The sequence below is a fragment of the Lepisma saccharinum genome, chromosome 20 (assembly GCF_977018435.1).
Source record: "Lepisma saccharinum chromosome 20, izLepSacc3.1, whole genome shotgun sequence".
In the NCBI taxonomy this organism is placed as follows: domain Eukaryota; kingdom Metazoa; phylum Arthropoda; class Insecta; order Zygentoma; family Lepismatidae; genus Lepisma; species Lepisma saccharinum.
Window position 1 is genome coordinate 69,186,127 of NC_139248.1, and position 25,719 is coordinate 69,211,845.

At 37.9% G+C, this 25,719-nt stretch overlaps 1 protein-coding gene across 1 annotated transcript in view; it reads right to left on the reverse strand.

Annotated features, from left to right (window-relative positions):
* Window positions 1-387: 387 nt before the first annotated feature.
* The window catches only part of LOC146003319 (uncharacterized), a 29,197-nt gene continuing 3,865 nt past the window's right edge, over window positions 388-25,719 (reverse strand). Inside the window, exons 2-4 of the mRNA XM_083141583.1 lie at window positions 20,097-20,181; window positions 3,482-3,631; window positions 388-1,203 (exon numbers count right to left, since the gene is read on the reverse strand). Coding sequence (XP_082997709.1) covers window positions 992-1,203; window positions 3,482-3,631; window positions 20,097-20,181 — 447 coding nt within the window. The 3' untranslated portion in view covers window positions 388-991. The remainder of the gene's footprint in view (window positions 1,204-3,481; window positions 3,632-20,096; window positions 20,182-25,719) is intronic.

Genomic DNA, 25,719 nt, shown 5'->3' on the forward strand with positions numbered 1-25,719 from the left:
AAAGGCAATTAAAACGACAAAGTAAACTTTTGCGCAATCTTTCTGCCGATTCGCATTATTGAAACAATATTTAACCAATGGGGACGTTATCTCATATTTGGAAATGCTGCATTGGTTGAACTTCTTGTGGACAAGACCGTGAGTCACGCCTCCTGCTCCTCCGAATCGAACTTCACTCTGATTGGAGGATCGTATATTTCACAACACTTCCTTGTTTCAGAACTACCAACATAATTTCGTAAGACGTTGGACTTAGAAAAAATCCATGCGACAGTTTTTGTGAACATGACTGTACCAAACTGCTGAGAAATACGAAATTTTCTGGTTTTACCCACGAAATGTTAGTTAAATAGGATGTATTGGTTATGTACAAAATTACATTTCTTGTAATAGTGTATTTATTTAAGAAAGTGGTACAATTAAAGTACATTTTCAATTTATGACATTCAAAAATATGTTACGTCTTTTATAAAATATAAGTGTAAAAATATACAAGACGCCAAAGTTATGAGTGTTTTTTTTCGGAATCTACATCGTCCTAGTATTAAAGAACATTATAACATTACAGAATTTATTTATCTTCAACCTTAAAATGTCGTGTGTTTAGCTTACTCATATATTTTTTTTACTCGAGTTCTTTCACAAATATTTTATGAAAAGAGAAAAAAACTATTTGATGCGCTTAGACAGTCTCCTTGTTCATCACTTTTAACTTACATCCGAGGTATGTAGTGATATTTTTCTACAACTCGTTATCAAACATTAGTAGCATGGAACTTTACCATATCAAATTTCACAAAATCTGTAAGGGTTCTAAATCAATGTTCTGGCCAAGAATTGCCAAAACCACAATAAATGAACCCATTGAGAAAACTTTTAAAGAATATAATATTCCCTGCAGATGTCATTTCATAAAAACCAGTTAGCAAATTGTACAGTTCGCGCACAAAAAAAGCTCACAAAGTTCAATATTACAATGAGATTCTATTAGTTACTTTCTTAAAATTGGAAGCAAGATGGCTGGTAACAACAGAGTCAGTAGAGACATCTGGTGGTGGGATGGACCCGAGTTGCAACCATCCGTGAAACACTGACATGAAATTTCATTTCGATCCTTGTTATCATTCCTGTAGCATTCTAAACGTGGGTGCTTTTTCCAACCACACTTTCTTATCACCACCACCAGACTGTCTCGGTCCTTAACTGCAAAGAAAAAAATTAGTTTTTAAATAATGTCAAAGCATAGGCAATGATAGAATATTGTTGGATGAGCAAAAAACACTACAAGAATGTACATTCTCCAAAATTTAACTGGCTACACTGAAAACTATCACTGGAAAAGACATAGACGTAAGGGATTCACATTACTGTACGTTTCGTTAAGGTAATTTAAAATTATTAGCAAACTTCACAATATAATGAGTGATGCATAGTCTACTAAACTGAAAACTAAGTATGACGTAAGAACACCATCACTGTTGAATTAAATAATTGAAATAATATTAATATAATTAATTTAACCCTGCCTGTATTGTATGCCCAAGGCCCCCGCACCCACCTAGGACCGACTGAACTCTAGTCCACAGTGAAACACGCACGTAAGCTCACATATACGAGATATTTACAATATAATTTATAGCAGAGCTAGAATCATGCACACGTGAGGAGTTATAAAGAGAAACAAATGAAATGAAGCAAACAGAACAAAAGATAAACAAAGGGAATGAAGCAAACAGAAAAAAGATAAACAAATGGAATGAAGCAAACAGAAGAAAGAGAAATGGAATGAAATAAAAAATGGAATGAAAAACGGAAGAAAGAAAAAATGGAATGAAAAACAGAAGAAAGAAACAAATTGAATGTAAAACAGAAGAAAGAAACAAATGGAATGAAAAAACAGAAGAAAAACAAATGGAATGAAAAAAAAACAGAAGAAAGAAACAAATGGAATGAAATAACAGAAGAAAGAAACAAATGGAATGAAATAACAGAAGAAAGAAACAAATGGAATGAAAAACAGAAGAAAGAAACAAATGGAATGAAAAAACAGAAGAAAGAAACAAATGGAATGAAAAAACAGAACAAAGAGAAACAAATGAAGAAATGAACATTGAACAATGAGAATAAAGGATAAGGAATTGAAGAAATAACTGTAGGAAAGAGAAAAAGAGCAGACGATAAGAGAAAAACAGGAAAAAAGAACAAGCAAAGGAAAAGAGAATTGGAAAAGAGTGACGAGAGATAGAGAAACAGATCAAGAAAGAAATAAGAGAAAGATACAGAGATTTGGAATGTCGAGACCCTACCTATTAGTAAAAGCGAAGATATTCAAATGTATTGCTTGCAAGGAGTTTGGATAAGAGGTTAAAGCAATAATTTATCGCCATTATAGGAGTGTGCACGGGGAGGGGGGGGCAAGAGGGGGCATTTGCTCACCTAATACTCTCACTTAGAAATGTAGTGTAGAGGAATTTTATCACAGTTATTTTTTCAAAAAATATAATGCTCTTTAAAAATTAAGTATTTTCAAACTAACGAAAGTTCGAACTAACTATGTAGGGGCTGCATCATTTCCTGTGAAATTGAACTATCCAACTTCATTCTCTAGCAAATATCTTGTTATTAACTCTCCAACACACTTTATTTGTTAAGATCATGTTACCTCTGTGTGAGTTCAGAATAAATTGCACATACATTGGATTGGAAATCAATGCCAAAACTGAAAGGGGGGGGGGCAAAGGACATTTTACTTTTGTAAAAAAAAAGTGTGTTAACAGCTCCCAAAATGGCCGTAACACTTGGAAATGAATAATTATGCGTAGTTTTGAATCTGCTGTACGGAGACATGTTTACATGTAAAATATAGTCCTTGAACCAAAGAAAGGGGAAATAAAGTAGGAGGCAGAGAACATTGGTGCCATGAAGTTGGAATTCTTCTACCGAAATACAGTGATTTTCTGTGGGTCCGGACATACTCTATATACGCCCCTGTTCAGTGGCGGCGATTGGGTTCCAGAAATAGGTGGGCAAATTGCAAAAAGTGGGTGGGGGAAAAGGACAGTTTACTTTCCCTTGGTCCATAAGGTTAAGCATAGTGCAGGGGCAAAAGTGGCAAAAAGTGGGGGTCAACTGGCCTCCTCGCCCCCACCCCCTAAGCGCCGCCAATGCCCCTGTTCCATGCCCATCAATAAAATAAAACAGATGAAATGACGTTCTCCTATCTCAGATTGAATTTTCATCAAGGCTAATGTGCTCTCAATGCGCAGCACGTGGTATTTGTTTCATACTTATGTTTTTTGTATTATTAATAAACACACTACTTAATAGTACTTATGCTATTTATTACATAGCCTATTATGTAGAAGAAATACAGAACATTGATGCAAGTCGCCATGATCTCTTGATTACGTCACTAGTGTTGCCAGAATATGATACTACATGTTTATCATTAAAAAATCCATATGTTACAGTATTAACTTACTTGTTTGCACAGTTTTCCTGCAGAAAGGCTCTTCACCTTGAAAATCCCCGACGCATTCTCTCGTGAAATTCTCTCTGGTCTCATTGGCCGAAACGTCAAGGCACTCACTTTCGTACAGCGAGTTGCATTGGAGACATGAAATTGCTTCAGCTGGAAAGAAGTAAATTACGAACAAGGAATTAGTACAAAACGTTAAGAAATTAAATGAAATATTGATAACAATAATAAGAATAATCATTATGGCTAGAATTTTCATGACAGCATATTTTTTGGTAGTGATTGCTGCCACAACAGTTTTAAGCAATCCGATTGGCTGACGTGACGTCATTAATGAGGCTCTGTTAGGCTAGGTTGGGTTAGATATAAGAAAGTGTTGTAGTACTAATTCCAACCATATTTTTTTAAGGATGATGTGTTCTATAATCATATAGAAATTCATATTATGAAGAAACTAATTATATTAAGGTGCTTTCTAAGGGCATATTTTGGCATATGTGGCCATTGCTGCGTGATAGAGCATATTTTGATGGTTTTTCGGTCATATTCAGCATATTTTCGCTTTTCAAGAAATATACAGCCATTTTCGAAGTGGATTCGTTCTTACTCCCATGTTCACTCAAGGGTTATTATTACGATATTATTTTATTATTTTTTTTTTTGGACTGCAGCAAAATCTTTTTTCATTTTTATTTGAAAATGTACAGAAGTATTCATTGTCCATTGCAACTCCAGGCCAATAAATTGAACTAAAAATATTATACGTATGTGAAAATCTCAGCATATGTTAGATATTGATGTTTGAAACAGTCCAATTATAAGGGCATATTTTTCAAATTATAGTGCATATTTTGTACAATTTTAGGGTCATAAGAGCATTTTATTTTGCATATTTTGGTGATTTTAGGTCATAAAAATCCTAGCCCTAATAATCATTAATTATTAACAAGAAATTTAAAGTACAAACGACGATTTCTCTTGCACAGCTTGCTAGGCTATAGTTGAGCGAGTTCAAGAAACGGCCGCTAGATGGCAGGAAAGCACTGTCAACAGGTTTCTTGAAATGATGAACAAAATGTGCAAACTCGTTAGGCTTGTTTCATACGCAAAAAGAAACTTGATTAACTTGCAAAATAGCTTTATCTGATGACGACTTACGCCAAAGAAAAAGTTCTCAACTTACTCTCACACTACCTCTCATGGAAATCTTAAGATTGTTTGTTCTTATTATAGCACCTTGTTCTGTTGCATATCGTATTACATGCTCTTAGCATATAGGCTTACATCATTGGTTCATCCTGTTAATACTTGAAAATAATGGTTATTGAAAATTGCTTGCGTAAGGAACATGTAAATAATGGTTATTGATATATGTACAGTCGCAATATGTATGATTCTCTCTAATATTCACTTTTAGATCATATTTTCAAAGTGGGCACAAAGCAGGGTTGTTCAAGGTCCAGGAATGTTAAATAAATTCAATTCCGGTCTAGGACAGAAAATCAGCAAGCGTAAAGGGGTCCTGGACCTTAAAGAACCTTTTTATCTGTAAAGTATTTCAATTCGGTTCAGGAATCTTTTTTCCGTATGTTTAAATACGGTGCAAGAATTTTTTTTCCAAATCAATTTAAATTCGGTCCACGAACCTTTTTTCCGGAAGAATTTAAATACGGATCCGGGACCTTTTTTCCGAATAAGTTTATATAGGGTCTAGGAACCTTTTTTCCGGATAAATTTAAATTCGGTCCAGGACCTTTTTTCCAGGATCCATTTAAATACGGTCCAGGAACCTTTTTACCCTTATCAATTTAAATTCGGTCCTGGAACCTTTTTTCCAGGATCAATTTAAATATGGTCCACAAACCTTTTCTTCTGAATCAGTTTTAAAAGGGTTCAAGATCCGTATTGAAATGAAACAATACCAAACTTGGATCGAATTTTAAATTGTGCGAGAAGAAAGGTTCCCGTCCTATAGAAGAACCCAATAGAATATATGGGTTCTTGGACGTTCAACAATCCTGCTTCTCATTACGGACCTGATAAAAAACGATTACCCACTTGTGAGCATGAATTACTAATCCAGTTGCTGGCTGTCTCGAAAATCTAAGTAACAAGGCCGTTCTTAACGGTAGAAATGGGCGAAACGCAAACGCTGCAGTCAGGTTACCCCTCTCCTTGCAGCCCCATTCTCTCGCGCGTGTTCCTTCCCTTGGCTGAGACCTCTACAGTCCCTACTTGCGCAGAGATTTGTTGTTACCTTCGTTGAAAAAAACGTTTGAATATCCGTCTCATAGCGTTGCAATGTAAATCTTAGGGCAACCAAGTGACGAACGAAATTCCTTAGGGACACGGCAGGGATTGCGTCGGCAACGGAAAATTTGGCAATCAACAGCCCCATTTTCACTGAATTTCCTTGCATAAAGGACAAATTCCTTTGATGTAACAACACTGCCGTCCCTGTTGTGATAGCTGCTGGGAGAGCACAGCAGCCTCACGTTACCTCATCCACGGCTCCTATTGGCTGCTGTTCCTGGATCGGATGCCGGAGGAACAAGTGACGGGTTTGATTGAACTTAATGTGACGTCACACTAATATAGTCCATTGTATTGTGCCTCTTCGACAAGGGAGGTTTCTGAACGTGGCCCATGAGAGAACTGCAGCGTTATGATTTATTGCCTGCGCTAAGGTATCTACAACCGCAGTGTGAGATTCCAATGCAGAACGTGCTCGCGGACATTTATATCAGCAAACTTAAATGAGTTCTAGACAGTGTAGAACCTTTTCATATTTAAAGCATAGCAATTCGGTCCAGGAACCTTTCTTCCGGATCAATGTAAATACGGTCCAGGAACCTTTTCCCCCTAATGAATTTAAATTCGGTCCAGGAACCTCTTTCAATTCCGTCCAAGAACCTTCTTTCCGAAAGAATTTAAATTCGGTCCAGGAACCTTATTTTTTTTTTCAGAATCAATTATTAGAATTTATAGGTTCCTGGACCTTTAACAACCCTGGCACAAAGTGTTCCAACGTAGTAATATTTTGATTCCATGCCTACTAAACAGACTTTAAATTTTTTTAAATAGTTAAATTTGCCCTATGAACTACAACTTCTGTCAGTCCAAAATAAGTAATCAAGTGAACAATCCCTTGGTCCAAAATTAAACGGATCATACTTTAGACTTGCTAGGAAACTTTTCAAATGTTAAATATTTCTAAACGCAGTAATTCTATTCTGTTTTACACAATGAGTATCCAGAATTGAAACAACCAGTGGCGTCTCGTGAAGTAAATCGTTGGGTGTTCACACCCAGACTAGATTAAGAGAAAATCCCCCCCCCCCTGGACCAAGGTGCGCTACAAATACATAGAAGATCAATTGTTGATCACAATCAGAGAGAAGAAAACGGTAAATGTGAGTGACACTGATTAATTGAGCATACAAAAACTTAAATTTTAGAGTACAGGGAAAAAATAAGAAAAACTAAAGCAAGAAATACGAATATCATAATGCAGGTTTTGTGAAGAATACGAACCTGAGACTTTGTATTGTGCTAGCCACTACGCCCGAGCGCCCAGAGCAAATCCATTTACGAAACACAAGTCAATTTTCATTTATTGAGATGTATCGTTTCCGCCCGTCAATACCCTCAAAAACAAGGAAAAATTTCTAAGGTAAACAATGCATTTTTTCCTTTGAATTATTGAAATGTTTAACTTCTCTCCTTATTTAGTGTTGGAAATTATTTTACCTGTTCCTAAGAATTAATCCCGCCACCATTTCCACTAACCACGATACAGAAGAATATATATACACACACACACACACACACACACACTCACACAGGGTGTTTCTAAAGTTCGTTTCCAACGCGTAGGAGACAAAATTTCTGAGTTAACATGAAAAACGATTGTTGGCAACACACACAACGTTATGCAAGATAATGCGTGTTTCAGGATATAGGTGTCCCATTTTCATTGCCGGTGACTATACCTAATCAGCATTTTTCAGGAATCTTGAACTATTTTAAGTTTTTTTGAACCTACTTCAGGATTTTTCCGAGCCTAACTTAAGGTTTTTCGAACCTATTTTAGGATTTTTAGATCCTATTTTAAGAACCTAAAACCACACTTTTTAGAACCTAAATATCCGAGGACTGCACGTGGACCCCAAAGACTCTTCTTGAGGTACGCAGGCACTGACTCAACTTGAAAATATGATCAGCAATAGGTCTGCGCTAAAGTGCAACCCTACATACAGAAATTTATTAGATAAGAAACAAACAAATTAAGGTTTTCATTGACTCTTACTTGAAAATGACCGAAGATCGACCAAACTTTGCGGTAATTGCAAAGAACACAGGATATAGCTATACAGAATAAATAGCTGTAGAAGACCTTCCGAATGAATTCTCCTCTTATCTAGGGTGACCAGATATTTGTTGACCAAATAGAGTATAGTCTATAGGTTGAAGGTGCGCATGCATTTTGATCTTTCACGGAGTCCGCAAAAATCCCGCGCGACTTCTTGACAGTCTAATTATCCTGGAAATTATGCAAAATTAAAACTTCCTTTTTATTTTACACTAATTTTGCACAAAAAACTATATTTTGTGACTACATAATATCTATGTTAATATTCTGATGCAATTCTTGAATATTCTAAAGCAAATTTCTTGTTATGTTGATGCGTATAATTGGAGGAGAATATTTACACATCAATATTGATCAATATTTTGAAAACATTTTAATTATTGCAATTTTCAAGTATCGTTATCGGTGGGAATCTGTTCAAAGTGGTATCTGATCAGCCCTAATCATTATCATTAAATTCCAATGAATTCGAAATATGTTTTGCTTGTTGATGGAATATGAAAATGACACTTGAAATTGTTCATAAGAAATTCTTGAGTCAAGGAGTAAATACTTCAGTTTGTTCACATCTTGACGTTTTTCTTTCTGTGGATTTTAAGGCATTTTTACGCGTAAAATGAATGAAATTAAATAGCAAGGAAAAGAGTATATTTGGGGATTTTTGCAAATTGAAAAGAGTATAGAGTACATGAACCTCTAAAATAGTATGATACTCTTACAAAGAGTATGTCTGGTCACCCTATCTTATCCAGGGATTCACTCAGACGCGACGTCACGTGATCGAAATACAAGAGTACACACATATGGGTTAACCCTCCCCCCTCACATGTTCAGTGTCCTCAAGAGTACAAACGCACACGTGTGTTATCTCGGAATTATCTTTACAATCGATTCTTGTCAACGGGCTGAGTTTCAAATGTGCGTGAAGATAAAACGATAGAGATCTCGTGCTGGCCTCTTATGGTAGATTGGATAGCTTAACACCGTGCGTATCCAGAGGTCCCACGTTCGAATCTTTTACATCTGATTGTAATCGAAATTGGCTAAATGCACTTCCCGGTCGGTGAGCGTGAAGAAGCTTTCAGACCGAAGCGACGAGCGACACGTGTCGTTTGGAATCGAACTCCTAATCAATGCGACCTTTCGAACCGAAGAGACACGATAAGCTGCACGTGTGTTTTCTCAGGAAACTTTCAGGCTGAAGCGACACGGGCTCCTTCGGTCTACAAGCAAGCATTCACAGCGCATGCGCGAACAGACTGAGGCGACACTATACACGGTATTGAGAAAACTGCCTAGTCCGAGCAACACATGCAGTTTGTGTCGCTTCGGTTCGAAAGGTTGCATTGATTACAGAGAGTTTGCTTCCAAACGACACGTGTCGCTCGTCGCTTCGGTCTGAAAATCTCCCTGATGGATTATTTTAGTTCGTATCCGCAAATCGCACCGTAAATTAGACTCCAACTTATTTGATATTTCACTATGTACGAGCACTTGTTTTTAAAGTATGCAATCGGGGCATTACACGAAAAGTGGTCCTACTCCATGACAATAACAGAATCAATTAATGTCGAAATTATTGTTTTTAATTGCATTACGGTTTAAATGTTTGTGAATGAATATAATTTGCATATTTCGCAACAAAAATTTCCAACATCTGTATCCTACGGGCTTCACAGACAAATGAAGTCAAAATTTGTTACATTTTTAGTGTCACACACGTAAGGCACTTTTGTTAATGTTTTTCATGTATTCATTAGTTAGCAGACACCACAAAGTACTTCATAATTTTATAAAATCAGTTCACTATGAACATTTTAATCCAAACTCATGTCTAGAACCTTAAATTTTGTGTAAAATGTCAAAATAAAGCACACTGCACTTCCTACGAACCGGGGCATCTGCCTGCAACTGAATTGTAACCTTGGTGGCGCGCAATGAATTTGACACACAAGACAGCCCGCACAAACAAACTACGATTGCGGAATAAATAACGGTGCCGTGGAGTAACAATGCATTCTAAAAATAACTTGAAACAATGGTCAACACTTTCTCGCTTGGTCTGCATGTGTATTGCGACAAACCTAAAAGTTTCTCGCTAACCAACTTTTTCGTGTCACGGTTTGATGATTTATACAAAATACCCTCTCTCTCTCTCTCTCTCGCTCTCTTTATATATATATATATATACACATATATAACTCCCCTCGTAAGCAAATTAAGAAGAATATCATATCTACAAACATCATAGATCCCGTAGAAAAAAAAACTGGCGAAGTTGTTCAAGCAGTTTGATATTTATGGCTTGTGAAGTATTTACTAGAAAAAATTAAGAGTTTTGCAAAATTGCATAATTATGAAAAATTCAGATCACATGAATTTATGACAAGTTATATAATGCCGTCAGTAAATAGAGCATTAAAAACTCTACAGGATAATGGTTTCACTGAAATTTTTGACTGTACATTTTGTAAAATCTCGCAACGCAGTGGTGGTAGAGAAGGACAGAGCTATTGGCAAAACTCATGTATTAGAGAGAGAGGGAAGTACTCCATTTACTTCCATACTCACTTTTAAGGTTGAGACACTTTTTTTATATACATTTCTAAGTCTAGCGACTGACGTACTCTGTGAACCTAGTGTGAAATATTGGCCTTAGCGATCGTGACCATGTACTATCATTGCTCATCCCTATTGCAGCACTTAACGGACAAGTATGAAGCATGTTCGGAAAGAAGCAGTTCTCGCCCAGACACAATACTTCAACAAATAAGCCAGTCGATGCCAGACGAGATTTCAGAACCAACTCCCGGAAACAGTTTACGCGAAGCACCTCGTGTATTCACTATGGCCTTGGTTCTCGCTTCCTCAATCTCTTCTGTTACCACAAAGGCACGATCAAAGCAAAGCGTTAGACTAGTTATCGCATTCCGTAATACGGAAAAATCAACATACGTTTGCATTATGGCTGAAAGTATCGCTTGCATTTTGTTTACCGATACGAGAACAGGGTCGCCACTCTAGGCCGAGTTGCTAAAGGTCCAGGAATTTTAAATACATTCAATTCCGGTCCAGGAGACAAAACTAGCAAGCGTAAATGGGTTATGGACCGTAAAGAACATTTTTATCTGTAAAGTATTTCAGTTCGGTCCAGGAACTTGTTTACGGACCAATTTAAATACTGTCCAAGTTCCATATTGAAATGAAACAATATGCAACCTGGACCGAATCTACGTGCGTTCATTTCGATCTGCAGCCGAGAGATCGGGAGAAGCGTGGCGGGCGGCGCTGACGGAGATGCCGACATTTGCGGCCTGTAATGCCCGCTTATTTTTATAGACATATGCAGACATTTATATAAATATTGCAAAACGATCACTAACCTGTGTTATAACACGCAAAAGTTCTTCTGTAATTCATCCAAGTTCTGCTCTTATATACACAAAAAAATACGCTTTAGAAACGATGTTAAGAGCCACAGATAATAAAACATTTCAATCATAGTTTTGACCAGTAACGTCCTGCTTAAGTTTATATCCTTGAAAGAGTTTTGTGCCGATGGGGATCGTTTGGAGGTTTCGAATGTGCAACACTGTATCAAGATTACGCTGCAGACGAAACCGTTAAAAGTCAATGGTGTTCGTGAGCTTCCTTGCAATCCGAAATCTCCGAGCTCGAGTTTTTTGTTCCTTCGCGACTAGTTGAAGACAGTTGTAAATATAGTGGCGAGCAATGTAAACCAAGAGCGTGTTAATTTCGTACTGTGCGCAAGAGTGTTATTCTTGGTTACTTGCAGTTACTTGTTTGTGTTATTGTAGTGTGTATGTGTGACGTGTCAGTGAGACGATTGGAATGCCAGCCGCAAGATTCACGTTAGAACAAAGATTTTTTTATGTATGACACGTACCTACGTGAAAACAAACTCGTGTCGAGACGTGTGTAGGTAATTTGTACAGAAATTCCCATGTGTTTCAACTCCACACAGAGATACGGTTAGACATGTTGTCCTTAAATTACGAGAAACTGTATCGTTAAATTTTAAAACACCTAAGCAAAAACGACGGATTCTAACCGAAGCAAAACTCGATGATATTGGTGCAGCGTTAGAACGTTCTCCAAACAAACCTCTACGCCGTGTTTCACAAGAGGTGGGCGTGTCAAAATCATCGGCACATACAGTCACTAAGCTACTAAAATTAAAACCATACTCTTATAACACAGGTTAGTGCTCGTTTTGCAATATTTATATAAATGTCTGCATATGTCCATAAAAATAAGCGGGCATTTCAGGCCGCAAATGTCGGCATCTCCGCCAGCGCCGCCCGCCACGCTTCTCCCGATCTCTCGACTGCAGATCGAAATGGACGCACGGTAAATTGTGCAAGAAAAAAGGTTCCGGTCCTGTTGCGGAACTCAATAGAACCCATTAGAATTTATGGGTCTCAACCTTGAGCAACCCTGCCAAAATGTACATATTTCACACAAAATTTCATTTCAGCCACAGTAATGTGTGTTAATTATTTCAAAGGCGTTGCAGGAACATGATAACTTCAAACTGAAGCAAAGTTTTTTGAGGAGGCAACACTATTATGGGGGAAAATGTGCCTCATTGCCTCCCCCTGGGAAAAGTATTTTGCTTGCCCCTCCGTGGAGAAAATCCTGCAGACCCTGGGACCCTCACAGAAGACCGAGACCTGTGAAAAAGTATCAACTTACATTTCAACTTCCCTTTACCTGTTGTCACATACGCAATTGATAACACCATCCAAAGTTTCACTACAATGAAACGTACAGCACCGAGGCCTTGTCAACCTTCAACATTATCTGAGGCACGCAGCCCGCATGTAATTTTCGGCCTCTATCATGCGAGACACGTTGCAAGGATAACCTTTGTCTGAGTACTCGAAGCAGCGGCGTATTTAAGGCTGCAGCGGGCTTCATCCTCCTCCTCATTCATGCATTTAAGACCAAACTGCTTAGCTGAGTTGAGTTGGTGTTTTAAGTCCACTTTATGCACAGTAAGGCTAATCGGGACTGGACCTACAGTTTAAAGTGGGATCCGACCACTTGTGATTACAAGGCGGCGACGCTACCACTGTGCTATTGGGGAGGCCCACCAAACTGCTTAACAGCAACAGTCTGAAGTACAAAGTTGGTCTTACTTCTCTCCCTGGTAATTTACATTGTATTACAGAAAAAAAATATATTGCTCGCTTCGCTTGCAAGAAAAGTTTTAGATCCAAATTATTGCAAACTGAAAACGATTATTAATGTAATAGGGTGCAGCATTCTCTTTTATAACGTTTTAATTTAGATTGTGCGTCGCCCCCTACCCACGGCTATGAACTTTTACAAATTTACGAAAAAAATTACAAAATGTATTTTTATTTGCATAAAATTTGAAATCGATGATCGAAGTTTGCTTTCTGTGCCCCCACTCCCTTGCAGGTGCCCTTGGCCGTCTGGAGGAGAAAAAAAAGAATACATGAAAAATAATTCCATATTTAGTATCATATTTTGTCCTGCTACTTTTGGATTCTGCTTGCCTTGCTTTTTTTTTACTTCAATGTTTACCCCCCCCCCCATACAATTGATTTCCGAGCAAGTTTGGGGGCGGGTAATGCCCCCTGCCCCCCTGTAGTTGCGCCACTGGCTATCTTCCGTCTGCCACAGATGCTGTGCGGTGTCAAGACAAAACGCGAAGTGCCAGGCAACTTAATCTTTGTTAAAATCCCCTTCTGCCGCACCCCATCAAACGAACTTAACATTTCTTTGTGAACTTTGGGCTCCTCGACAAAGTCTGAAATAGTACTTTACTAAACACGTTAAGTGAAACGCAAAGAATGTACTAACAGGTAAATTACCCATCACGATACAACTAGCATTAAATAATAATTTCTCGAGCACGACCTGATGATATCTTGAAAGCACCTGAACTTTTTGTTGCAGTGCGATTTGGAGAAAAGAGGAACAAGAAGTAAGTGGACTATAAAACCGTTTAACAACAATGCCGAAGAAAAGAGCTGTACGCAAATATCGAAAAAACACAGGTAACCTAAAAGAAGAAACAATTCTTAACAACAATACTGACGAAAGAAAAAAACAGCGGCCTTTGATCTTTGTAGAGACTGCCGCCAGTACAGGAAAATTCATCTTCTCTTTCAATGCTTGGCTGTTGTATACAATAACAGCGGTCTCACTACAATACCACTGTAATTTACTAACATTCAGGCGTTCAATGTGACTACGACATATGACACTGTACGAGTTTTAATGTTTTCAATCTTTTTTATGAATGAATCCTGCGAATCTCGTGTATGAGTATGTAGGCTACGTATTATACCAGAGTTCTACCAGGCACGTATCTAGAAATATGTTTGGGGGGCGGCGGTCCGAACCAAGTGTCTCAGGAATAATAAATTAAAATAATAATTAAATCAAATTAATACTAATTACAATACATAAATCAATATTATATTATTATTACACGAATAGGTAAAAAGACTATCATTACGGTACAAGAATAGAGATATATCAGCGCATATTCATTGCGTAGATTACCTGTAGGTAAGATCAGAATAATTTACATAAAAAACAAGTGCCCTGGCAATGAAATTAATGTCAAATAAATGAATTATTGAATAACAAAAATGATGCTACATGTAGATGGAGAAAACTAAGTTTCTGATTAATATTTTAAGCATATTATTTTGAGTACTAGTGTACAGTCATGGAAAAAATACTTCCCCCATAGAGCCTTAATACCAGTAGGCTTATGGGGGAAGTTTTTCTTTCCACGACTGTACATAAATCATCTTCGCAATGTCATTCAAACCCGTATGCTCCCAATATAATCCTTGCCTTCTAAAAGATTGAGGAAATTAATAACCATCGATTATGCAACAAATGCTAATATTTCCATTACTTAATTTTAGTACTTTGTGAGTCTTTGGGGGTGGTTGGCACCCCTGGACCCCCCTAAATACGTCCTTCTGTCCTTCAGAACCGTATGATTCCAATATAACCATTGTCTTCAAATACGATCAGAGGTAATTATACAACAAAGGCAAAACTAATATTTTTTTTCATTATTTAATTTTAATACTTGATAAGTCTCTCGGCGGAGGGAGAGGTCCGGACCCCCTTTAAATACATCCTTGCAGAGTTCATTAAAAAGCTTGTTGAGTACTACACCTTGATTTACCACATTTTGCATTGAACCAATTTCTAGCCCATATTTTTCTTTTAATTTTAATTTTTAATAACAGCAGTAGCCATTCTCCTACGCCGTTCTTCAAATTGCTCGCCCATCTCTTTAGCTTGTCTGCCCTGCGCAATTCCTTGTGGGAACAAAAGTATACAGTGTTGATGAGAAACTAGCCAATCAGTGACAAAAATATTGAGCCCTCGGTTTACGCGCTTGTAAAATTGTATTCCGTGGGAGGAGAAAAGTCAAATATACCTCATTGGAAAGCTTCAAGTATCTACTTTTTAATAAGCGTTATCTGAAAATTAATCTTAACCTTGTTATCTTACTCTAATTAAAAAATCACTGAAAAGTGTAGTTTTTTCTTCCAATTTTCACGAACGGAGAACTTAACACAATACAGTTCATAATCGACTGTACATATCATTGTAAGATTTTGTGTACTTGAAGTTCGATTACTTTTGCACCTCTGTAGACAAAATCAAATTCATATTTTTACTACATGCTTCAAAAATTAGCGTTTTAGGGAAACGTGCAAACTTGAAACGCATAATTACAAATTCAATGAAATTGCAAGAAAATGTTGATATAACGCATATGATCAAATTCCAGAAGTTTGGAGTGTGTACCTCAAATATGGTTCCAGATATTAATTATTCTATCGCACTCCTAATATGGTAAAGGAGTGCATGACGTGGGCAGGGTGCGGCCAATCTCAGACTCCGCGGGCTGCAGGCAACTTCCTACAGCGTTGCCGTTTCGCTGCACTTCGCTTCCGTGTAGCCGATCCAAAGTACTGTCGCAGCATAAAATAATGAAGGAAATATTTATCATATTACAAATGGAGTACTGCTGTACTGCAGTTTTTTTTTTTTTTGGGGGGGGGGATTTCTTCTAGCTGTTAACTTCATATGAACGTCGTCTCCTTCGATGCCCGGTGGAGGCACATAGTGGTTCGGATCCCACTTTAAACTGAAAGTCCTGTCCTGATTAGCCTACCGGTGCATAAAGTGAACTTAAAGAGAGAAAACAACTCCACTCAGCTTTATATGAACGTCATTTTCCCAGTATTATTTTATGTCGCACATTTAAACAGATATATTGAGTGCAACGATGTTCGATGAGAGATCCAGTCTTCTCTGTAATACAATAATAACGCACCTGCTGTGTTCAGCGATTTCATAAGCAAGGGAAACAGAGCGAGGTGCGTACTAGCGATAGCAACGCAAAAAAATTATATTTAAAAATTTGAAGCCTTCATGCAGGAGGGCAGGCCCAGATGTGACTATACATGTAGACAATGTAATCTATGTAATAATGTAAACAATTAGGCGTTCCAAGGAAGGCTAAAAGGGCAGGTTTCTTTAGAAGCAGAATTGAATTTTCCTTCGTTTTGACTTTCTGAATAGGTGTGCTATACGAGCATCATGTTAAGTATCACATACATATTATTCTCATTAATGGAGGCAGACAACGTTTGTCGCATGAATACAACCTGTATTTACTGGACATTGATTTTTGCACGAAGAGTTTATGCTCACGAAAATTGTAACTTCTTTCACCTTAATTTTAACTTCTTAGTTTTAATTTAGGCTATGAGAAGCTAATCTGGATTTGATTCAGACGTACATAGTTTAGTGTAATGCACATCAGCGAAATGTGCTCCCACCGTGACTTCGAACCCAGGCGTAATTATACTATATTTCGTATTATTTCCTAACAGCAATAGACAAAACATGTTAAAGGTTGAAACTAAGAATATGGCAGGCTAATACAATTTTCTAAAATTTATTTTCCACCTTTGATAATATTTTATTGCAAAACTGAGTGTGTTCGATATCACCCCCTAAAGCGACAGAAGTCTCCGCTATTATTTTACCTGTCAAAGTGTCGTTTTAATATCATAACCAATAACAGGCTATCATAATTTTCTTTTGTTTACTTTGCATTGAATTTTCACGCTGTTGTGATTGATTGATTGATTTGCTATATTTTACTTCGATTTTATGAAACTTTTAGGTTAATTGCAACGATTGAGATAAGTGATAATATGATGAAATTGACACTCTCAAACATCCATGCCAAGCTGGGTTTGAACCCGGGACCCCTGGCGTCGTAGCGCGATGTGCTAAGCACTCCGCCACGGGGGTCAACTTGACGCTGCTGTGAAACACACTTTCATGTAAAATAGTATTGTCACTTTATGGTTTCATTCTATAAATAAACGAATAGTGCACATTAACAACTTTTTATTAAAATATTTCAAGACGCATTTTATGTAGTTCTTTGTTAGAATATAATTTCAGAAATTTAGGATATATTTCAATCTGTGATAACAAGCATTGAAGTCAAGAGAAATGAGAACTTGAATATTTGGAAGCACTACAAACTCGTAAGAACTGGCACGTAAACAATTATTTTATTTCGCGCAGGGTTCGAGTTCTCCCCCCTACCACCCCCCCCCCCCCACACACACATATGGTAATATATGATAATATACTGCAGTTACATATTTGTCGGGACCTTGTTGAATAAGCACAAACTGAGAAATTCTTTAATTCTAAGCTATTTTGTGTCACGAAGGGGCTATCTTTCTTTGCAAAAGAAGAAAGTTCTGCGAGGCAATATGCGTGCAAATTTTGTATTATCAGCTTATACAGCTCTAACTTTTCTCTAGAAAAGGTAAACAACTCCTCTGCACAAAAGCAGAATTCGTTTATAATACGTAAGTATTACTTGTTAAGTTCCAAGTGAGTTGTAATGCACAGGTTACGGCTTGTTAACGTCCGCGCTACCATCAGCTGTAGCTCAAATTGTTTCAAAGATGGCTGCTTCCTCTCTTCTAGTGTTTATATATATAGCTCGTTGGTTGCTACACATTCCACCTGAAATATTGTTTTTATATTTTGGTCTGTTACACAGCTGCAACTGTTGTAATAAACAAGGAGTTGTGGGTTTATTTAGAGAGACAGAAGGACTAAAAACTAATAAATTTTCAATAAATATAATGAGTGAAAGGTAAAAGTATAAAATGCTGTTTCTTTACATACCTTTTCACTGTGCTGAGACGTAACCCCCCCCCCCCCCCAAACACTCCGCCGTGCACTTGACACCTTGGATGCGCCCATTCGTTTCTCCTGGTAGAAATCTCTCTTGGCATTGACTATCATTTCTTTTGCACCATTATGATATTATCGTCTTGCCATTATCGTGCAACAAAAAAAATCACTTCACAGAACCGCGATCGCTCAATACTGTGCGTACGAACAAACACGCGAACTTGTGAGAGACCGACTGCCTGGACAGAATGCACGTAAGAATTATTATGGCTATGTGGGTATTCAGGCAATATTCATAGCAGGAATGTAAACATAGAAGTCACTAAAGAAACTTTCGGCATTTCTACAATGCTTTCCTTTGAGCAACACATTGTTTCGGCTGATTTCCCGTGTCAAAGATGCTTGAACGCTGAGTTTAAAGCGCAAGCGGAAACGCTTGGCAACAAAGCTCACGCGTTCTTAGCAACGATGTGAAAAACGCGGGAACCGGTTGCCAAGAAAAACAATTCTCTCTGATGTTTTCAATTCGCACAGTGAGAAAGAATGAGATATGGAAATTGGATTTTTATTCCACGGCCATCATTTTGATATGCATTTCATGACCACTGCACTGACCATTTCCGAGATTGCACCATCATAATTAATCATTAATTGTGAATGTTCCACAGATGATACTACCATTATATTTGGCTGAGATATTTCCACATAAACAAGCTTCAATCGCATTTTTACTACGGTTTTACACGAAGCTACACACAATTGAATTAGACTAATGTAAAAATTACACGAAAAAAACACACTCTTACAAACATTTTTGTCTGAATAGAAAAAAAAAGAGTTAAAAATCACTTTATCTTCCTTTTTTCTAAAAGCAGACACTTTTAGCTTTCCAATGAGGTATATTTGACTTTTTTCCTCCCACGGAGTATAGTTTTACAAGCACGCAAACCAAGGACTCAATATTTTTGTCAGGGATAGTAGTCCAAGTCCAACTTGAAAATCCAGGAGGAAATCTAGCCTCGTGTCAAGGGCATATCCAGGGGGTGGGTCCTGAGGGGTCCGGAACCCCTCCAAAATTCCTATATTTCTTGTGGATACTAACATCCACTAAAAGTCGACTTCAGTGAGAAACTGTTTTGGTACAGTAAGTGAAATTGACGTGTTTTATTAAAAATAATATATGAAGAGTTGAAATACTAAAACCAAATAGGGCCTCCCCTATGGCGCAGTGGCAGCGTCATTGCCTTGTAATCAAGGGGTCCCGGGTTCGATACCCGGTGGAGGCACATAGTGGTTCGGATCCCACTTTAAACTGTAGGTCCAGTCCCGATTAGCCTTACTGTGCATAAAGTGGACTTAAGACAACTCAAACCAAACCAAAACTAAAACCAAATACATTGCATTATGTACCAGGCATTAAAAAAACTATTGTCAATGTGTGAAACTATTACTAAAAAAAATACGATTCACTTCACGTTCTTGTTAAATTTCTTGAACTCAGTTAAGCGGAGCTATCCGAGTTAACCATCCCAAGCAAGTGATCTTCTAGCCGCTGGTTTCAAAGGGCATTTTCTTAATTGTACTCTATCTGTGAAAAGTGAAAAGGTTTTCAGTTTCACTGTACAGTTGTGAAAGTATTTAGAGCCCTCATCACAATTTAGCATCCGCTCTCTCTTAGCCAAGAGAAGACACAGAACTGCTTCAGAGACTTCCGGGAGATTTCGAATGAAGAGCTCACTCAAATATTTCATACTGCTTCTGAAAAGTGTCAACAGGCATTCAATGCTGAAATTACGATTCCAAGAATAACAAAACACAATAATAATAATAAACTAGATAACTATCATCGTATTGTTATAGAGGGGGACGTGCCATTGGCCTTGGAGGATGGGTACCCCTGGCTGTTCCCCCCTCCCAAATATTCTTTCTGGATACGCCCCTGCCTCATGTGTTTCGGGCATAAGTAAAATGAAGATTTACCTCCGTTCAGTACAGAACTACCCATGACCGTCAGTATCGCCAAAATCACAGACGCTAAGTAGACGCCATCCATTTTGTTGGACATCTGAAAGGATACAAGAAACAAAATACAATGAGTTGAAAGTTTAAAACAATCGTAAACAACAACAAAACATTTTTAGTGTCTCCTAACTTAACATTTCTCAAGGGGCTTATTTTAACCTCCCCCTTTTCTGAATTAGGTCAAGAGTTTTTTAGATAAGGGGCAGGCACGTATCTAGAAATATATTTCGGGGTGGGGGTCCGAACGAAGTGTTCCAGAAAAAATAATAAAATTAAAAATTATAACTAAAATAAATAATTAAAATATGCAAATTTATTGAATTTTTATTATTACATGAATACTTAAAAAGACAGTATAAGAATATAAATATCACATATTTATTATATAGTTTGCGTGTACTTAAGATCGCCAAATGTGTATAAAAACAAGGAAATTAATTTCAAATAGATAAAGAGTTGAATATTTATTGAATAATATAAAAATGATGTTCCTGATTAATAATTTATGCATATTTTCACGAGTAGTTGTGTGCATAAATCTTCTTAGGTAGAGGGAGATTATTTCCGTAACATCTTTGTCAGTTATGCATTTGAAGCTTCGGAACGAGTCACAACTCTCGAAGCAGCCAGTTAACCAAGCGAGCCGCTGACGTCATCTCAACCCAGAACCTATCGCTAAGCCCCTTACTCAGGTTCTACACGCCCACTAGGCTCTCTAGACAGACTCGCGTAGACCGCTGGAGATGTTCCGAAAGTAAGTCGACTCTACTATCCTTCAGAGCAGTATGATCCCAATATAATACAATATTTATAAGGAACATCCTTTTTTTTATTATTCAATAAATAATCCTTGCCTTCCAAGTTCATAGGAAGTAACATCGATTGCAGTACAACAAATGCTAAAAAGTATATTTTCATTATTTTATTTTAATGCTTGGTAAATCTTTCAAGGGGGGGGGGGGAGTCCGGACCCCCTGGACACTCCCCTAAATACGTCCTTGATAAGAGGATTTTCCCCGTGTACTTTGAAGGGTGCAAAATGGCCACGTGCTGACGCATTCAAACAATTTTAGCCCATTGATTGATTGATTTAGTTTATTTACTTGACTTTTCTGGCCCTCTTGGCTAATCGCGAAAATGAGGAGGAATGGTGGTAAGATAAGATGGATGTAGGGACAATCACAAACGCATATGGACAGCACACAACACGAGCCCCCACAGGGGATTGTACTGGCTGCGAGGCCAGGCACCAGAGCCTCGCTAGTGTGCAGAATACAGTCCAGTGTGTACTACGTGGAAGAGACATATTTGGGTGTCTTCGAAAATGGTCACCTCCCACACCCCTCATTCATTCATTTGATACCAATCAAGATGAGGGCCAGTAAGGTGGGTGCTATTGATGCTACAGCATTAGGCCAATTCCTGAAATAGGCCCAGATGAAAACAGACGAGAATTTTTCCGAAAGCTGAACAGTTTTCTTTTGCTATATTAACCTGAAAATAAATCTTAGAATGAAATTTGCAGCCCCAATTTCGGACGCCTAGGCCCAGCGTTACTTATTATAGTGGAACCACAAGCAAAACAACCTGCGCAGACCCGCGACTCCTGTGCACCGTACTCCCGCGTGGAGGGGCGGGGGGAGAGTGGAGCATGCTTCCTTATGACCCCAGCTGAAGGAAAGATGGGAAAGTTGCGCGGGGACTTTTCGTCCTTGTGGTCGATCTATATACAGCTACTATTATTCTTTGCGCTGTGACGTAACTATAACGTCGTTGTGTTTATTGTTCACAGAAGATTTCAAGCATCAGGCCTAATTTCGTCTTAATCCGGCCCTGATCAGGATGGGGGCGATTACTTGCCAATAAATTGTATTTTTAACTCAAAGGTTTCGTACGATTTGGTTTTGTTTTAAGTCCACTTTGTGCACAGTAAAGCTAATCGGGACTGGACCTACAGTTTATAGTGGGATCCGAACCACTATGTGCCTCCACCGGGTATCGAACGCGGGACCCCTAGCTTACAATGCAACGACGAGTTTTCGTAAGAGCTCTTACGCGAAATAAAATCGTAAATACGACATGATATCAAAAGTTCCAGTTTATTTTCTTATGAACGAAGAAAGGAAATTAATTTTTGATGACCCTTTTTGAAGACACCCGAAAGTCAACTTCTTTCACACGTAGTACACCCTGGGACTGAATTATTTCAGACTAACGCGTTACTGGCGTGGGGACTCGCAGCCACTATAATCCGCCGCGTGGCTGGTGTTGTGTAACGCCCATGTGCGTTTGTGATTATTTTTCCTATCAATTTCATCATATCACCTTTCATCCCTATCGTCACGATTAGCCAAGTGGCGGAAAAGCGAAATAAAACAAATCGATCAATCGATATAAGGGCACGAGCTCTTTCCATTCGAATCTCAGTGAATCAGAATATACTGACCTCCCCGTTCCTCCACATCGACTGAAATTGGATTCCATGTTTTGTGGCTTACTGTTTGAACAGCAAGTCCAGAGAAACAAGACAGAACTGCACTGTCACGAGTAAACAATAAACGTTATCGACAAGGTTAGCATTTCTGCCGAGCGCTCCGAGTAGAAGAGGACCTGCTGTGATAAGGGCACGGTTTAGCAACTGTCCGCAAGACTGTCTTGCTTGAACTCTCCGTACTACGTGAACCCACTGAGGCTTAGACCGTACGCTGAATGAAAAATACAACTCGGGGCGGCTTTACACCAAAGCAGCTTGGACAAGGTGGATTTTAAGATGTAGCACCTTTCCAAAAAACATAGCTGTTTTCATACCGGTCGTTTGTGACATGTATTTTAGGACATGAAATCAAGTCAAATGAACACACTTTGTTGCACCTTTTCGTCAGATTAGCTCATTTATCCCGTTTTTACCACCTCTTTGATGCTTTGGGCAACTTTATCCTTCCTTTTCTTTCATGTTTTGTTAAAACATTGGACAGAAAAATAAATGGTTTTCACTCTTCTTGACCAGCTACATAAAATCTTATAGTCTCACTTGTAGAGCAGAACGAGAGCTATAGAATGGTATATTATAATAATTGCAGCCCCAATAATTGAATTGAATTGACTTTATTGCTGGGCGAGTTTCAGCTGTTGCTGGTCTACCACCAAACTCCAAAAAGTACAGATTAAAATAAAAATAAAATAAAATTCAAGATTACAAAGAAAATGAACAAGAAAGTACAATAAAATACAAATGGAATAAAATCTCATACAATAGAACAGATAAAAATAAAAATTAAAATGAAATTCAGATAAGAAATTGATCAAGAACGTACAATAAAATACAATAGGAATAAAATCATATACACATTGGAACAATATTAGCAGTGAATTAGTTAATAAAGTAACTGAAGTAAGAAAAGAAACCAAACCCGCGAGAAAAAAAAAACTTCAACAAAACCTATTCTGAATATGCAAACTAATTACTAATTATGTTTTTTTTTAGTGTTGAATAAAGAATGTTAATGTAACTGGTTTAGATCTGAATAAAGCCATTTAATCAGCACCTTTTTGAATACATTTTCAGAATCTTCCCCCCCGCTTTTCGACCATAATTTTGCACCTTTAAATCCATTCTCTACTCATCACCAAGGACGTGTTTAGGAGGGGTCCCAGAGGTCTGCCCCCCCGAAGGACTTACCTAGTATTAAAATTGAATAATTAAAATATAACTTAATAGTGTTCGCATTTGTTGCATAATCCATGCTGGCAAGGATTAGAATGGGATAATAGAACATTGATATTCAGCTTTGAAGGGCAGTAACAAAGAAGAGTTAGGCGCATTACTACTTATATTAATATGCATAAAATAATAATCAGGAACTGTATTTTCGTCAACTGGATCTAACATCCTTTTTTGTTATTCAATAAATATTTAATTCGTTATGTATTTGATATTAATTTGCTTGCCAGGGCAGGTTTATGCAAATTTTGGCGTTCTTAGCTACACGTAAGCTAGGTAATGAATATATGTGCTGTTTAGTGGCGTGCCAAAGGGGGGGTTGATGCGGGTTATAACCCCCCCCCCCCTTTCGCCCAGTATTCCTAAAAAAATCTTCAAAGGTAGGAAAATATGACAAAATGAGGGCCGACTACCAAGAAAAAGTATGCATAATCCGTCCCTTTCTAAAATCATGGGCACGTCACTGGTGCTGTTAAATATATTCTTATACAGTCTTTTACCTATTCATGTACTAAAAACATTCCAATATTAATTGATTTACATATTTTAATTAATATTTTAATTTAGCTTGATATCATTATTTTAATGAAAACGTTTATATTTAATATTATTTCTAAGACACTTGTTTCGGATGCCCCCCCAGGAATATATTTCTAGATACGTGCCTGCTCATCACATTTTTTTTTCGGATCTTGATGTGATTGGTGGACCTCGAATACCATAAGACACACGTTCTCGCCCTTACACATACACATCATATGCACGCACGCGCATATAAGCAAATACATGACGTTACGCTTAAACAGTCTAAAACGGTATGCATTATAGATAATCCGTCTTAAATATAATCGTTTTTGTGTCTTACTTTCTTTTGTTATTCTCTGCACCTGCTACTTAGTTTGGAAAGTGAAACATTTAATTTTCATTATTTCATATATGGAATTTTAACAGTTTTCTGAACGTCAGAACTGAGAAAGAGGCAACTTGTACCATAGATGGGCTAATCGGGATTGGACCTACAGTTTAAAGTGTCCCTACCCAGTATCGAACCCGGGACCCATTGATTACAATGCGACGATGTTGCCACTGGGGAGGTATCGACCAAATTCTTGGGTGCGACCCACCTAACGTGACGCAAGCAGTGACGTGTGACTTGTTGAAGGTCAACAGTTGCTCCCAGTCGCCTTCATCGTGGTGTCCCTGCCAGGGAAACCAAAAACGCCACCAAGAAAAAAGCTTTTACACCAAAATTACAATACAAGATATAAACGAGTGATGCGTAACGTAAAAATAAAAAAACAGAAAATGCAAATAATGTAAATACTGTCAAAACTTCAACATGAAGCGTCTTCAAAGAGAATACAATGGAATTTTCGTCGGGTTGGAAACCCTGGAGGAAGTTTTGTTATCTGGCAAATCTCCCTGTCGAGTTTGGATACAAGTGAATAGCAGAGGAGTTTACAGAAGCGGTAACAGTTTCCAGAAAGCCTATTGATACCCATGATCTCCTCTACCCTCTAGAAATTGAACTGTTTTGCATGGCTTGTTAATATTGAAAGTTTATGAACATTTACTGGTGTTTTTAGCTCGATGAGATATGCCATGGTGACGTAACGTAGTACCTCGTTACCTTAGCCTGAAGCAGCCCAGGCTTCACGCGTAAGTGAATATAGCGTCACACACGACAAGCCTAGAGGTAGACCATTGTTTACATGTAGTCGCATCATAGGTAACTCCATAAAACACCTTCTGGGACACGCCACTGATAGACATGGGGTTGAAATTCTCAGGTGGAAATGAGAGAACATTATATTGGGACCATTGACGACTGTCCCCCCCCCCCCCCTCGAGAATTACGTT